Consider the following 16,966-nt stretch of genomic DNA (forward strand, 5'->3'; position numbering starts at 1 on the left):
TTGAGGAAAATACTTGATTCTGTGGTCTTCAAATCTTTAAGCAGATTTTGAGCCTTCCTCAGAATTTTCTCTTTTGACGATAAAAATAATGCAAACTGGTAACCACAGATTCTGCTATAAGATGAGCACAGAACATGAAAAAAACCAGTTACAGGACCAGTGCCAGGAAAGCACCACTGTTAATGTGTCATGTGTTTTCAGACTTTTCTCCCGGGGCACCTGTATCACTTTTTCTTTTTTTTTTTTTTTTTTCCAGAAATGGTACCATACCATTCCAGGGTATGGCTCTACCAACATTTATTTAACTGTGCTCATAATGCAAACATGGTCCCCTCTGTGACGTCTTTAAGCCTTAGTACAAATGTCTGCATGAGGTTCGGATGAGAAGAAACCTTCCATATTGATTGTGCAGGGTCTGCTTGTTGATATTTAAGCCCTGGCTTCTTGTGAAAATGATTATTCCCAAACACGTCCTATCTTCATTCTGTCATTATTATGGACGTTGGCGTTGGGCCCTTTCATCTTCAGGAAGCCCTGTTTCCCTGTTAGAATTCTCTCAAGTAATTGCTCCCCATCTTCTCCCCCCAGCTTGTTTGCCATGAACTGATTCCTGGAGGGAAGACCATTCCTGTTACGAATGAAAATAAGTAAGTATAGCAATTAGATTTTTAAGGTCAGCACTTGAAAAGACTTCATTCTGGCTCTCTGGTCTTACTTTGAGAATTTATTAAGATAGGGCGCCTGGGTGGCTCAGTTGGTTAAGCGACTGCCTTCGGCTCAGGTCATGATCCTGGAGTCCTTGGATCGAGTCCCGCATCGGGCTCCCTGCTCAGCAGGGAGTCTGCTTCTCCCTCTGACCCTCCCCCCTCTCATGTACTCGCTCTCTCTCATTCTCTCTCTCTCAAATAAATAAATAAATAAAATCTTTAAAAAAAAAAAAAAAAAGAGAATTTATTAAGATAGATTGAAGTAGAAAGAGGCCATAAATATCATAATGGAATTTACTGGTTACAGTTCATAGGCCAGAACTGTATTAAATTCGATTTGCAAAATAAGAATTGACAACTTATTTTTGGCAGTAGCCCATCTAAGGGCAGAGGCACCCAGGCCGCAGTGTTCCTAGGCATTTAATGACGGCTCGAGATGCAGACAAATGGGTTCTGAGCCACTTGGGCACGTAGTCCTGAACCCAGAGGGCACGGAGGCAGAAGGACACCTTGGAGGGGCAGATCATTTTGGAATGATAGCATGTGGCAGTTGTATAAAATGCTGTTCTTGAGAAGACACAGTGATGAATTCAAATGCCACAGACAGGTCCTTAGATGTGGGGGGACTCGGAGGCCCGGCAGCTATTGTCACAGATAACAGGCTTTTAGAAATCTATCATAAATGTCAACCTCTTTGGTCCCTAGAAGCAAAACTCCTTAATGCACTGTCTCCACCGCACTATTCTCACCTAATTAAAACAGGAGAACCTAGCATGAGGAGTAGATATTGGCCCTTTTGTCAAACTATCAATCTTCTGCTGCCAGGCTCAGCTGAGCATCTGAACTGTTAATCTGAGCATCACTCCCCCAGTGACAAGTGAAAGCTCAGTCCCACCTGGTGAGTCATTTGGCTCAGATGCACGTTGCAGCCCGAGCATCCTGCCCCTCTCGGGTCAGGTGGTTGGGGCAGTCTGCATGCTTGCGGAGCTTTGATTTAGACTGTCAGTGTGGTCAGAAGAACGGGCCTGATTCTCCTCGGGATTGAAAGGCACCAGTTTTGACTCCTGGCCACGGGGCATTAGTTGGACAACTGAGAAGAGAGCCGGGAGCTCAGGTGGGGAGGCGCTGCTGGGAGCTGTCAGCAGGGACGCGTCCTGTCGCTCCCTGCCGTGTGCCTATAACCATCCCTTCAGAGGGCTTCTGTGAGCTCATGCGTGTAAAATACCTTGCAGGATATCTGGCTCAAAGGGGGGCCTCAGTAAAGGAGAGCAGTGAACGTCCCCAGTGTCAGCTGTGTGACATGTCCCATAGAGCCTGCCACCCCCACATCGGCCGTGTTTTGCTGGGCGTGGCACGGGGGTGATGGTGGGAACGGCATGGATCACAGCCAGAGGCAGCGGGCCGAGGCAGCCTGTGCTGGAGTGAGACTCCTGTCCTGCCTGGACCTGTGTGAAAGCCGCTTCACAAACTTACACGTTCTCAGCAAAAAGCTCAGCATCAGGGCAAGGGGATTCGGTTCGACACATGGTCTTAAAGGCCTGGAAACGCCAGTTCCGCCCTCCTTAGGGGTGATACTTGATCTTGTACTTTCTGTTAAATGGGAAAGTCCTCCAAAGTCCCCCTCCCTCTTTTGGTAAAATGGGACAATATCAGCAACCTGCTTCAAAGCGTGTATGGAAGGGGTATCGATAATGGAAAAAGTCGTATTTAAGTATCTCAATGTGCAAGTCTGCTGCTGGATAATTTTTTTAAATAAGCATATTTTCAGGGTCAGAAACTCAGGTCTGAGCACTGTGGGGTAAAATTTTTATTTGGACTGTGCTAATTTGGGATTTGGGGAGTTGTACCTGGGCTGGGCTCAGGTTCTTTGCTAAGAAATCAGCCATGCTAGCAAGCCTGGATTTAACCTGCTTGAAAGGTTTGCGTTATATTACAGTCGTAGATGAGGTCATTGTGCTCAGTAAAGCAGGCCCAGAAGACCATCTGCTCGGAACTGTTGTTAGTGCTCTGACTTCCCCTTTGAACCTAAGTGTAAGCTAGCTGCATTTGGTCACAGCTTTCTGCAGGCTTACTTTTCATGGCTTCGAGTCTTGGTCCAGATTAGCAAGGCTTTGATGGAGGTTTCATCATGAAGCCATTTTTTCTCCATTTTAAAGCTTACTGGAGGACAGAATTCTCTCTTAATCGGATGAAATTAAATAAAAGTCCAAAAAGCTGTACTTTTTGTACTGAGAAAGGGCCCTCTCCTTATCTGGGTTTGGGGGAGGAGTGAACACATACACAGTGGCACCTAGCGTGCCATTTAGGAAGGTTAGCATGGACCATCGTCGTCATCGTCATCATCCTCGCCATCATTCTGGTGAAACGCCCTGGTACCACTGGTGTTTTTGTTAAGTGGTCCAGAAATGGCTGGACTCATCTTTCAGCCCACTGGTAACAGCCCAGCCTGGCCTCCTAATTCCCACTGTTTTCTCCTGTTGGCAACAGGATTAGCTACATCCATTTGATGGCACATTTTCGGATGCACACCCAAATAAAAAACCAGACAGCTGCCCTCATTAGCGGATTCCGCTCCATTATCAAGCCCGAGTGGACCCGGATGTTCTCAACCCCTGAGCTACAGCGTCTCATCTCCGGTGACAATGCTGAGATTGATCTGGAAGATTTAAAGTAAGGAGCGAAGGTGGGGAGGGGGGTGAAATCTTCAGCCTCCTGGAAAGCAAGCTGCCCCCTTGCTGAGCTCCTGTTTCAGAAGCCCACTTCCAAGTGTTCTCCTCCCTGATCACTGGGTGATTCGCTCTGAAATAAAAGATCCCCCACTTGTCTTCCTAGAGACCAAGAAGTGGAAGTAGAGTTTAAGCAGGTGTCAAGGACTGCTGGGCTCTCCAGAGTTCTGGGAAGTGGCAGTGCAGGATCTCCTGTTAGCTCCTGTTCAGGAGTCTCAGGGCCTGCTCTTGAGCTCCCCACCCTCTTAGCTTCCAGGGACATGGGTTACGAAGGCATGAACTTCTGCCTTTAAGAGAAGTCAGGAGGCACCCAGGCCTGCCAGAGTTGGCTGTGCCACTTGGCTAAGTTCCGTCCCTGCCTGTATCTGTAAGCACCCATTGGAATGTGTGGCTGAGCCCATTGTCTGCATTGTTTTCAGGAAGCACACGGTGTACTACGGTGGCTTTCATGGAAGTCACAGGGTCATCATCTGGCTCTGGGATATTCTGGCCTCTGACTTCACACCCGACGAGAGAGCCATGTTTCTGAAGGTATTTTATATGTTACCTAGATATGCATTCATAGATATTCTCATAAACCTAGAGGTCACTTGATGTAATAATTTATACTGGGAAAAAGTAAAATTATCAAGAGGACCTCCTATCATCAGCATATCCTCTCCCGTAGGCCGCCTCCATGGTAGGTCAAGCAGTAACCAGACAGGCTTGGGGTGAGGCTGAGTCACGTGGGCCCAGGAGCTGCTGCGTACCCCTCTGCAGAGACAGGCCTGCATGGGCTTGAGCTTGTTGGGCTCAGCACTCCGTCTTCCCCTTCGCTGGTGCTGGCCTTGCTCATATCTCATTTCTTCCTTCCTTATAGAAGCAAATGGTGTTTATTACCTTAAAATACAGACAAGCAAATTTTTTTTAAGTTTTTTTTTTTATTTTTAAGTAATTTCTACACCCAACGTGGGGCTCAAACTTATAACCCCGAGATCAAGAGTCACATACTCCACCGACTGAGCCAGCCAGGCGTCCCCAGACACGCAAACTTTTGAACAATCTCCATTCCTACTCTCCAGGGACTGCCTCTGTGTACCTTTTTCTCAGCGGCGTGAAACATGCAGCACCACACATACAGTGTCCCCATAAAACACACGTGGTTGAGTGGGCTGATAGCAGTGTGTATGTCTGCAAACAGGGTGGCTGACTTTAACCAGTTCCCTTACACCGCTGTCTTTAAAGTTGGAAATGTTCAAAACATTCCCGCCGACGACACCGTGTTGTTTCCTGTTACTGACGTCCACAAAGCCTTTTATAGGACCCTGGATGACATACACACTTGTCTGTGTATTTGTTACATGCTTGTGTATTTTTATAAAGATGGAATCCTCACTTCGCCACCCGCTCTGCTGTTTGATATTTTGTCCTGAACACTTTGCCATATTCTGGGGGTAGATTTAAGTACCTTGAAATATTTTCCTTTGGACATTTGGGTTTCTAGAATGGTTTCCAGTGACCTTGGTTGTTGAGGCAACATGAACAGTATCACCACTAGTTGAAATGGCAGCGGGTTTTCTTTCCCCTTGGTTTGTCATTCTGAGGAGAGTTCATTCCCATCAAGGAGGCCACCACTCCTAGATGCAGAAATGCCCAGGTCATCCCTACAGGTTACAAAGGACTTGGGGTAGGCAGGTAGACATAATTCCAGAAATTCTTAAGAGAATCAATTCTGATTTTCCAGCAGCACCTCTTATAGGCCAAACACTCCCTGACGGCCTATAAAACCGCTCCCCTGCCTCTCCTGGAAAGAGGAGAGAGCCCATGTCTCCTAACTGTGTGCAGTCTGTCCCACACAGCGGGCGTGTTTGTGTCTCTGGATAGCCGGTCTCCAGACCTGCAGTTCCTGCAGACAGGCCCCAGAGTCGGGTGGAAGACACAGCCCTCGTATGGAGTGCACCTGACTATGCTTGCTTTAGCTGTAACGCGAGCAGATGGCAGCTTCCTGTGCCCTCTGCCCCTCGGCCTCCCATCCCGGGGGGATGAAAGCACCGCCCCCTCCATAGACCAGCCCCGGCTTGCGGCACACAGCAGGTCTGAGCGGCCTGAATTGGGACAGGCACAGGCTCTTCTGGGTCTGTCTCCTCATCCTTAAAACGGAGCGAATCACACAGCTTCCGAGGAGTGATGAGGTGAGGCCGGGTCCCAGAGCGCTCAGCACAGTGCTCGGTCCTGCTTTCTTAGTAGGAGCTGCTGCTGTGCTTCGGCTGGTGGAAAATAAACCATACTGGATAGTAACATCGATACTGGGTGTAAAAACGGTTTTTGAAACCTGCCACACAAAAACTCTTTGGATGCCATTTAGAACACTGTTTCAATGGTAACATTTATTATATTAAGACCCAAGCACTCAGCTTGCTGTGGAATTTTGAAGCACAGCTGGGTGCTGTAAGTAGCAGGCCCGTACATCCCCTGGAGAAGGGGGAGAGCGTTTGTAGCTGATGTTCAGTTCTAAAAAGCGAATGGTTTCTTCAGACTTCCCTCTGCAGGTTTATCACTTGGATTTCTAAGTCGGTCCGATTCCTCTGTGCAGACACAAGCTAGCACATATGGTGAAATAACCCAGGTGCTGCCATCTGGGAGAGGCAAGGAATCCCAGGAGTGTAGCAAGGGAGCGTGGGTGGCTGCCCATGGGCCCCATTCCGGGTGTCTGGCGCATTGCTGTGCCCCTCAGCCTTGCTGGCGCCGGATGCCTGATTGTTGTCTGCATGCTGAGGGCAGATACGTCTGTCAGGGAGGGGCCCCCAGGAGCCAAGCTCACTCTGTGAGACTGCTCTGTGACCCAGCAGGCCAGGGTGCTCGGGGGAACGCACCTGCACACCTCCCCCCGGCTGGCTAGGAAGCCGAGCAGGAAGGCAGGTGCCAGGGGGGTGGGGCCCTCTCTCCTGTGCCACGCGTTGGGGGCACCACCGTCTCCCTCTGCCCAGTGGTCCCATGCATGGCGTCTCTCGAAGCAAGGGCCCGCGTGCCAGTCCCACTGAGATCAGTCCCGTGGGCGGTAGTTTGTGTTGTTCTGAACTCTTCAGCTGCACATTCTCCACCAGCCCCTGGGTTGACACACACAAATGACTGGTCACATCCGCTGGTGTGGCTTTCGTGTGTTTTAACCTTCAAGAACAACACCCTTGAGACGTGAGACGTATACCAGTTCTTGGGCCGAATGCATGGTCTGTGGTCACCCTCCTGTCATACCATGACTGGAGAAAGCAAAAAACGTGCAGCTCGCCTGCCAGGGGCCTGTTGGTGAGGGAGCAAGAGCCCCAGTCTGGCCCCTCGACCTGCCTTGTGTTGCAGTTTGTGACCAGCTGCTCCAGGCCCCCGCTCCTGGGATTCGCCTACCTCAAGCCTCCCTTCTCCATCCGCTGTGTCGAAGTGTCAGATGATCAGGTACCACTGCTGGGGAGAGAGTCAGTTGCTCTTGGTGGTGGTTTGCTGTGCCCACTGGGTAGAACCTTCACCCGGTCTGTGTCCGCGGGGCAGGCAGCGCAGCTCCTGGGAGCCAGGTGCGAAGGTTCCACAGCCCTCTAGCCAGGAGAGCAGTCGGGCCCCCAGAGGATGCCCTTGGACTCGGGCTGCTCTGGGGCCTCAGCTCTCTCGGAGGTCCGTTTCTCTTTACTCCCTCAGGAAAGGGTACCTGGGGGTGATTTTAGTAGCTGGTGGCCTGGCCGGGGCTCCAGGTCTGAGAGGCAGTGTGGGAGGGGGCTTAGGACACCGGCTTAGGAATGGGGCAGGCGAGGGCTTGTGTGCTGGCCCTTCACGTCTGGCAGGCCGCTTCATGTCCTCTTGTGTAAGGGGGAGCAGACGGCTCCGGGGCTGTCATGCTCCGTGGAAGGGGCGCTCCAGTAGTAGCCGCTGTCCGGTGCCTCAGCCCCTCTCCCCTGCCTGCAAACCCAGCGGCCTCTGAGCATAGCTGCCTCTCCGGATGCTGCAGTCTGGCCTCCACGTCCCTCCTGTGACATTAGACAACCCTCCGTCCCCTTACTTAAGGAAGGTTGCCCCACATTACAGTCTGCCATGGGCCACGCGCTGGTGGGAGGAAATGGGAGGCTGCATTTAGACGTGTTTTTGTACCTGAAGTATGTTTACAGTAGTCTGGCTCTTTGAGAATCGGTTGAGCAATAACTGGCAGTTAACCCGAAGGCCCCCTTTCTGAGTGCTTACCTAACACAGGGGTCCCCCGTGGAGGACTGGGCTGCCAGGGCTGCTGCTCTGTGCTCAGCAGTCGGGGCTGGGGGCCTCCGTTCGGGGGCGGCCTCGGGCAGCAGTGCGCTCTCACCGGCCGTTCTGCTCGGCCCCGAGGCTAGCCAGGTCCCCTCCTGCGTCGCCCGCTCTGGTACCCGCCGGGGCTCCCTCGCCAGGTGCCTCCCAACCAGGGCTGTGGTGTGTGCTTGCAGGACACCGGGGACACCCTGGGCAGCGTGCTCCGGGGCTTCTTCACCATCCGCAAGCGGGAGCCGGGCGGCCGTCTGCCCACCTCCTCCACCTGCTTCAACCTGCTCAAGCTGCCTAACTACAGCAAGAAGAGCGTCCTCCGGGAGAAGCTGCGCTACGCCGTCAGCATGAACACGGGCTTCGAGCTCTCCTAGTTCCCCGCTCCCGCCACCTGCCCTGGCCGACTCCTGGGCTGCCAGGGGCCTTCAGCTCCAGGGGGCGGGGTCACCCTGGGAGTGGGTGACCAACAAGCCAGGTGACCTCTCACTCTTTATAGCCATGAGACTCCCCTGTGGCCTCAACTACTTGGGACGCACATGACGACTCCTTAGCATTCTTCAGGTGACACTGATGGGAAGGGTGTTGAGAATAAACCTCCAGGTTCCGCCCGCGCTGATCCTTTTCTCCTACTTTCCGGGGTCTGAAGCCCAGGCCTGTGATCACAGAGGGCCTTCTCCTTTTGATAGTTTGGTTTTTTGGTGAGTCTTTTCTTTCCTTAACTTTGTGAGTGAGCTGTGCATGAACAAGTCCCAGGAACTCCAAGGGTCCAGAGCTGGTTTTCACGATATGGTCCTGAGTGCACAAAGCCTACTACGGGTGAGACGCTCTCCTTCTATTTCTGAAAACTCTCTTCTCAGGTAAGGCCTTGCCAAGCCTCTATGCACTCGACAAAGTCTCTGCCTCCGTCCTGTCCACAGCGGCCTCTCTGCAGACAGCCAGGCCCACCTGCTCCCCAGGGAAGCAGAGGTGCCTGCCGGGAAGGCTGCGGAGCCCAGGACGTTCGGGCACTGCCCCCACCTTGAAACCACGCATTCCACGCGGCGGCTGCGCCCCACCCCCAGGCTCGCCTCAGATGCTCTGAGTCCTCAGGCCAAGCTGCCAGGAGGCCCCCACTGGCTTGATCCTGTCTCGTGCGTTCACATTGGCATCCTGGCTTGGGGAGAAAAAGTACCTGTTGGCCCTTAAGAGCAGCTCTGTTTCCAGAGGGTGCTGGCTGTTCCCCAAAGCCTGCTGATTAGGGGGTAGCTGCCTTCCCCCTGCTTGTTTGCCCTGCTTTTGTCTAGTAAGGAACAAACACTAGCCGAGTTTCCCCGCCTGTTGGGGCGGTGGCCTCCCCCCATTGATGGTAAAATCCCAAGAAACTTGGGTCTTGCCGCTCATTTTTCCTCAGCACGGGGAACCGGGAGCCCTTCGCACTGATGGACGCTCAGAGGGCTGAGGGAACTCTGGGTTGGGTTTTTTGGTTTTTGGTTTTTTTACTTCGTTTTCTCTTCCAACCCATTGTGCTCCTCTGCCCTCATTCTTGCCCCTTGTCATGAGAACTTTATTCTAGATCCAGGGAATTGAGACAAAGGCCATGTCCATGGTCTGTTGACAGCCATCCACCCTCGCCCCCCTCGTCAAACTCCTTATGCATCCCCACCACCAAGATTGAAGCCAGGAGTGCCTGGCCCCTCCTCTGCTCTGTGGAGCTGGCTGGGGGCTTGCAGCTTTCTACCAAGCAGCAAAGCACCTTCTGGCAAAAACCTTCATGTTGGCGGCAAAGCGGGCAAGATCTATCTCCATGGCCTCCCTCAAAGGGTTGCGGCTGGGTGCCATGTCCTGCCCGGGCCCAAGCCTGGCTCCCTTAGAGCCCCTGGGCTTCTGGAAAACAGAGTTTGTGTTTTACTTTGATGGAAAGATGGCAAGGAATTTAAAGACAGGAATTTATTATTATTATTATTTAAGATTTGTTAGTAACCTCTGATTCTATGGATTTGCCACTTTAAATACTCGACTCCTTTGAAGACCTCCTCAGAACGCGCGTGTACGCGGAGCAGGTTTGTACGTTTATGCTGGGGCCCAAAGGACGATCACCTGCACAGAGACGTTTGATTCCATCTTGACTTGGATTACCTGAGAATCCGCCAGCGTGGGGCTGGGGAGAGAGTGGTTTCTAAGCGCCGACACCAACTTTATCTGTTCTTTTGACGAGGAGGGGTGGTTTGTAATTTCATTTAAATTGTTCTCTTCAACAGCTGGAGATACCACACTGTCGAAAACACTGCATCTGTACTTTTATGGCTCGTGTTCATTGACACCTCGATGGCTCTTGATGGCTCTAAAAAGTTGTGGGGGGGGGGGGTGGTTTCATAGATAACCTAGGGATTAAAACGTGATCAGAGGCTTTATTAAATTTATACTTCAGCACATGATGTCTGTGTTCTGCTTTTTATCTGAAGAAGGAGCGCCTTAGGACCACATGCCTGGGGAGCTCACGAGGGGGCGCCTGGAGCTTAAAGGGCACATAGGCTCCCGCAGTGGAAAGACGATTCAGAGGAAAATACAACAGACACTCAAGTCTCAGCGGCGAAGCAGAGTTAGTAGCGGTTGACAATGTTCTATTCGCTTCCAGTTCTGTTTTGAGAGGTAGCACATTTCACATAAAGCTCAGGTCACCTCCAGCACCACCCAGGCCCTTGTCCCTCTCACCCACTTTTCCAGAGGCAGCCATCACCCCAGATTACGTGTTTTTACAGTAACGGATACAACAGATGTGTGTTCATTGAAAACCATCCACATAACTCACAAGCATATGAAGGCAAATTTTACAGCTACATCGGGGTCTATGCGGTTTTGCTCCCTGAGGATCGTACTTGCAGGACACACAACCCTGTGTCATTCTGTTCAGCCCACATTTATGCTCAGCAGAAAACCCATCTCAAACCGGCCCGTTTTTCCAGCTCCACCTTAGGTGGCTTTTGCCCTCATCTGCGGTGGCTGCGGCCTCCAGCCTGGAGCCCCCAGAGGGTCGGAGCAGGAGGCTGGCCCGTTGAAATCCAGGGACTCAGAAAAGAAGTCCTGAAAGCCTGATGGCCCTTTTATAATAGAATGCCTGGGCACCCAAGAGGAGTTTGTGTGTGCTGGGTTTTCTCACATGGAGCATTCATACCGGCAAAGGAAAAGAACCAACTTCCCCAGATACGCCGGCAGCGTGTGAGACACTCCCACCTAAAAATCCAAAGCCTCGTTCTGTGACATTTTGGCCTTTACAAGTTATCACGGCAAAGAGAAAGTTCTTACGACTAGGAAAAACAAGTGGGTTTTTTAAAAATTTATTTAAATGAAGACAATTTTAGTACAGAGTCAGAACTTGCAAGTGCCTAAGAATATTGAGGTGGGGGGCGCCTGGGTGGCTCAGTCGTTGAGTGTCTGCCTTCGGCTCGGGTCATGATCCCAGGGTCCTGGGATCGAGCCCCGCATCGGGCTCCCTGCTCCGCGGGAAGCCTGCTTCTCCCTCCCCCACTCCCCCTGCTTGTGTTCCCTCTCTCGCTGTGTCTTTCTCTGTCAAATAAATAAATAAAATCTTTAAAAAAAAAAAAAAAAAAGAATATTGAGGTGGAACACAGTTTGAGAAACACTCCACCGTGTTTGGGACTGCAGCAAAGCCATCTGCCGGTCTTTGTCCTGTTGACTTAGCAGAGGTCGCGCTGCTAAAAGTGTGTGTCGGGCTTATGGACAGACCAGTTATCTCTAAGGTTGGTTCATCTGGAGATCCAGGCCTCCCTTAGGCCTCAGACCTCCTTCCTGGAAACTTCATAGGTCGATGAGACGCTGAAGAACTGAACTGTGGTTCGTTCGGTGCACTTTTTGAAGAAGCCGAGCGAGGGCTCAGGACCACAGAGACGCATGTGAACCCTCCCTTCCTGGTTGGGGGCCAGGATAGGCCTGTGCCTCCTGAGAATCTCGGTGCCCACTTCAGGGGCACGGGGATTACATGGAGCAGCATGTGACCTGCACCCCCCTCAGTTCCTGGCACCAAGTCGGCATCCGACGTTAGTCCTCTTCCTACACTTGCTCACCCTGCACTAGAAGAAAACGGAGCTGCCCGTGGCCTGTCCATCAGGCCCTAGCCCAACTTCCGGTAGCTTCTGCAGCCACCAACAGTCACAGCAGGGCGGTGAGAAATCGGCCGCGGTCTCCCAGGGAACTTCTGCAGAATGGCGGGAAGGCCCGCTCCCTCCTCCACGCTGCCTGCGGGGAATGGGCCGAGGCGTTCCCAGCTGGCGTGGCCTCCAGCCACCTCACTCACACACACTCACGCTCCCGGACGCCAGGCGGTCTTCAGGGTCAAGATGAAGTCACTTGCTCATTATAATCATCATGAGAGCTAACATTTTTTTACAAGCCCGTGCTTGCATCGCCACTGACTCTGGAGCCTGAGCCCTTGGGTCTCTGAGGGCACTGGACAGAGCAGGTTTGGAGCCTCGGGAACTGGGTTCACGTCCCAGCTCTGCCGCTCACTGCAAGGCCCGGGACAAGGCCCCTGGCATCTCTGGGCTGTACTTCCCACCATGCAATGACCTTCCCACCTGTGCCAGGCCCTCTGAGGACAGTCGGTGATTCGTGGCCGGTGTAACTGTCGCCATTATTTTATTCCAGAGACCTAACTGACGTTCTCTCTGGAATTATCTTTGTTTTTCAGACTCCTTGCAAGGAGGCCTCCAGAGGTGTTAGCAGGACATCCCGAGGGGCTTCTTCTGGACTTCACCCTCAGCGCCGGGTTTTTGGCTCCTTTACCTGAGCCCTCACCATGTCCTGAGCTTCCACCACACACTTCGGCCCAGCCTCTCCCCTGGCCTGGGACCAGCAGCCACATTCCCTTCACGGTTTTCCCAACCCGTGGCAGTTAGGTGGTCTCTGAGCCATAGGGAGACTCAGAGACTTGGGTAGACCAGGATGGGATCTGTGTCATTTTCCAGACCCTCCACCAAGAGAGCCAGACAGAGCACCCAGTGATGGCAGGAAAAACCTCACTGAAGATGTGACCCGCTGCTCTGACGGCAAAGAAGCCTGCAGAGGAAATCAAAACCCGAGCTTCCCAAACATCCACACTCCCATGAGGCACCAGGGAGATCCTGATTCAGCAGGTCTGGGGGTGCCCAAGGTCCTGCATTCCTGACTCAGGAGTCCGCCACGGCCCGGCATTAAGACAGGTGGGGTAAGACCCTGAACTTGGCATCAAAAACTGGTTTGCATCAGCTGAGTGGCTCTGGACAAGTTTCCAACTCCCTGAACCTTCTTTCCTCACCAGTACAATCGCCTCCAATACTAGTAACCCTCCTGATGACCTCACAGACAGCTCGGGGCGGTGGGGTCACACAGACCCCGGCGCCAAGCCCAGCCCCACCTCTCACCAGCTGCGGGAGCTCTGACCACCTCTCCCAGCCTTGCTGTCACCTGAAAAACAAGCCTGAGTCACACCCTAAAATGCGTCTCCATGGTAATGGGACAAGTAGTGCTTCTGAGTCAAAAGAGGGGTCATCTGTGTTTAGGGAGAAGGGGACCATAAAGGATGCGTTCCTTCATCTTCACCTGGAAAGAGGGTTTGCCCTTTGGAGACAGGAAGGGAGGCAGTTGGGACAGAGGAAGCAGCCAGACCAAAGGTGAGGTGGTGAGCAGTGGGAGTCACATCCCATCTCACTGAGGGCAGGAACGGGGGCGTCCTACCACAACCAGTGGTCGTCCCCCGGACCTTCACCACGAGCAAAGCACTGTGCTCGGCCTTCTGTGCAAGTTCTTCACATTCTCCACCCTGGGACCCTGGGCACCGGAGTAGAACCAGTCCATTCTGCGGATGAAGATGTGGAGGTTCAGAGAGGTGGATTCACTTGCATGAGACCACACAGCTAGAAAGCACCAGAGGTAGGATTTGGCCCTGGGTCCCTGTGACGACAGAGCCCCCTTCAACCACTAGCTTTGCTGCCGCAGGGAATAATCTGTGCAGGACACCCCGTGTGGTGGGGAGTGTTAGTGTGGGAGAGCTGGGGAGGGTTAGAAGTCGTTGGGTGCAAGCAGAGACCGAGGGGGCTGTGGGAGAGGGGTCCCCAAGGGGGGTAGGGGAGCCTAAATTTGAAGGCAAAGAGAGACGGGTGGGGGGGGGGTGGCGCATGACAGTGACGCTTTGTCCTCTTGATACATGGCCTGCTCTGGGCACCTGTACCAAACATCAGGCTCCGTGACCTTCTCCCCAACCTGCTTGTGTCCCACCCAGGGACTCTGTGCCAGGAAGGGAGCGTCACCTGTGTGGGGCAGTGAGGGCCTGCCCTGCAGCCCGGGTGGCCTTGTCACCATCACAGATGATGCCCGTTGGACTCGGCAGTTGGCGGGTGTCCCAGCCAGGAGCCAGCCCAGGTAGCCAGATTGCCAGGGAGTTCGGGCTTGCCTCTATTCATCCGAAAATAGACACACAGGCTGTGCCAGGTGCTGGAGGCACAGCCGGGAAGAATGGGGACACCTCCCTGCCCTACAGCGCTCACTGTGAGGCTGGCGGAAGAGATAGAACTAATCCAAGAGAGATGCCTGAGCACATACTGTGCTCACACCCCCTAGAGCCACCCTGTTAGGATGCCCACTTCACAGCTAGGCAAACTGAGATTTGGGGACAGCACGACGCTTGTCCAAGGCCCTAGAGTCTGTCAGTGGCAGAGCCAAGATCCGAACCCTGGTTTGCCATGCACTCCAAAGCCCTGACCAAAGTTGGAGCAGGCAGAAGAGGAGTGGGAGAGCCTTCTGGACGATGCGATCAAGATTGAGCAAAGGCCCAGCAGCTGTTCTGTCCCTTTCTGCATCTGGTGCTCATCCCTGTCCCATCTCCCCTTGAGGGGACTGCTGGAAACAGAATTGCACCCACTTTGCAGGTAAGGCCCTATAACATATTTAAGGACTTGCTGAGGACCCCAGGGCTCTCGTCTCCCCGAGTCCTGGCAAAACTGGGAGAGGTGACAATCTCCGGAACAGCACCATTCCCAGCTACAGAGGTAAAAGGCTGAGTTGGATTGGGAGTGTACCTGAGCGAAAGGGGACCCACTCTGCTGTTAGCCTGCCTCTACCTCCCCCGTCAAAGCTCTCCAGGCAGAGGCAGGCTGCAGGAGTTTCGGGACCCTCCCCCACCACTTCCTTAGCTCCTCACTCCTATCCCAACAAGCAGAACCCCTCTCCTCACCAGGTGAGCCAGAGACCCAGGGAAGACAAGGTCAATGCCCAGAGCGCCTCCTTCATGCATCTGGGACCATGATCCATTTGGGACAGTGGTGTCTTCTCTAAGAAGGCCTTGCCCCTCAGCCCTCAAACCATGTTAATAATGACTGTGAACTTGCCACTGCTTCCACAGCAATGGCCAGAGTTCCTCGGTCTCCCTTCTGGGCTGGCTGTAGCATTGGCCCCTGGTGGACAAGCTGGGTGGCTTGTCCCGGCAGGTTCACACTGTGAAGCCATCGGGAGCGGTTTCCATCAGCTGGGGTTCTGCCTTATGGAGACCGAGAAGGGATTTATTGGCAGGTTTCGAGGATGAGAGAACCAGAGCTGAGCCAGGGCCGTTCAGAGTCTTAGCATACAGTGGCAGAGCCTCTTCGGGACTCGGCAGGAAGGGCTCGGCCCCAGCCAGGAACCCATCCTCGTTCCGATCATGCCAATCTTCAGGGAAAGTGCAGGGAAAGAGAAAAGACTGAGCAAGGCACTGATGTCGTTCTTGCATTTATCCATTCAGTAAATGTCGGGTACCTGCTTGTGCCAAGCACTAACTAAGCACTAGGGTATGGTCGACTTTGGGAGAGCCAGACACTAACAGGAAACCCGTAAGATCATTTCTGATGTGTTGAAAACAAAACAGAGACACCCCCCCCCCATGGAGATTGTATCCCATTGGGAAAAGTAAATCCCCCAAAGGGAATTGAGGCATGGCTATGAAGAGAAGAGGGACTGGATGAGGGGGTCCCCAAACATAGCAAATATCCACAAGAGAGTTCCTGCCATTTTTAAGACTTCAAAAGCCTGCCCTGGTGCCCAGGGTGGTGGCAAGGATTTGGGTTCTGGAAGTAGATTAGACTTCATATCTGGTCCCGGCCACTTCCTTACGTGACCTGGGGCAGGTCATCTAACCTTTGCAAGCCTGCAAAATGAGGTTGATAATTCTTCCCATGTAGGGTTGCTGTCAGGTCCCATGAGGTCAGACATGCCCCACGCCTGGCACATAATGAGCACTCAGTTTACTTCCCAGACCAAATACTCGATCGCGTCCTGGGTGTGGGGGGTGGGGACACGCGCGTGCCAGGTGGGTCGCCGAGCCAGGTCCTTGAGGTTGGGGGCTATTCCTGTTGACCCTCCAGCATATTCCATTACAGCTTTATTCTTTTAAGTTAGATTGTTGAGTTTAGATTTTTCTTCCTTTTTAGATTTTTTTTCCCAGTATTCTCTACACCCAATGTGGGTTGTGAATTCACAACCCCAAGATCAAGAGTCACATGCTCTACCGACGGAGCTAGCCGGGCGCCCCGCCATTACAGCTTTAATATCATTCCTGCCTGCCTTCTTCTAGATAAGATTTACTGGGGTATGTAACTACAGAACTGCCCTTTCTTCCTTGAACCACCCCTCAAAACTCCCAGCACACGCTGAAGAAATCCTCCTCCTGAAACACCCCACATTTCCCCAGGGTGTGTGTGCTCTCGTGTTGCAACAAGACCATCTGACGTGGTTCAACTACAGGCGCGCTCTTCGGGGTCTTCAGTGGGAGGGCATTGCAAACCATAAACTCAGAAATGTCCCCCTAAACAAACTGCCTCCCCTGAATGCAGCACCGCAGGGAGGGGAGCTGGATCTGGTGCCGAGCACAGCAGGAAGCAACCCCACAGGGAACCGAGAGAAGAAACAGCCAAAGGGATGTGGCTTCCAGGACACCTGCCTGCTGACAGGAGGGGGTGGGGGAGGGACGATTGTGGCAGAGGCTGGGGGTCGGCTGGGAGATGGGAGGTGTCACGCTATTTCTCACTGGTCTTAATCTTAACTTTGCGTGCTCTAATGTGAAATGTAATTACAGATTCTGAATTATGGTGGCGAGCTCATCAGGGCTGACTCATCAATTAGTCAGATTTATACGCATGTGGTTCTCGGAGATCTATGACCCTGATGTGTCACCTCGAAGCTCTGAGAAATCTGTCCTGCCCGTTCGCTGTCTTGGGGAACCGTGGGTTCGAGAGAGCCATTTTGAGGGCCAGCTGGGAGGGACAGTGTGACCACTATCAG

The 16,966-nt window shown here is 52.9% G+C and overlaps 1 protein-coding gene across 5 annotated transcripts in view; it reads left to right on the forward strand.

Annotated features, from left to right (window-relative positions):
* The window catches only part of UBE3B (ubiquitin protein ligase E3B), a 51,280-nt gene extending 41,175 nt beyond the window's left edge, over positions 1-10,105 (forward strand). For 2 of the 5 annotated variants that reach the window (XM_032397984.1, XM_032397985.1), the window contains 5 exons: positions 589-647; positions 3,195-3,377; positions 3,853-3,964; positions 6,767-6,859; positions 7,867-8,058. In XM_032397984.1, the coding sequence (XP_032253875.1) occupies positions 589-647; positions 3,195-3,377; positions 3,853-3,964; positions 6,767-6,859; positions 7,867-8,058 (639 nt within the window). The other 3 variants (XM_032397983.1, XM_032397986.1, XM_032397987.1) reach the window with 3 other exon arrangements.
* Positions 10,106-16,966: the final 6,861 nt, after the last annotated feature.

This window comes from Phoca vitulina, unplaced genomic scaffold, assembly GCF_004348235.1.
Source record: "Phoca vitulina isolate PV1807 unplaced genomic scaffold, GSC_HSeal_1.0 scaffold108, whole genome shotgun sequence".
In the NCBI taxonomy this organism is placed as follows: domain Eukaryota; kingdom Metazoa; phylum Chordata; class Mammalia; order Carnivora; family Phocidae; genus Phoca; species Phoca vitulina.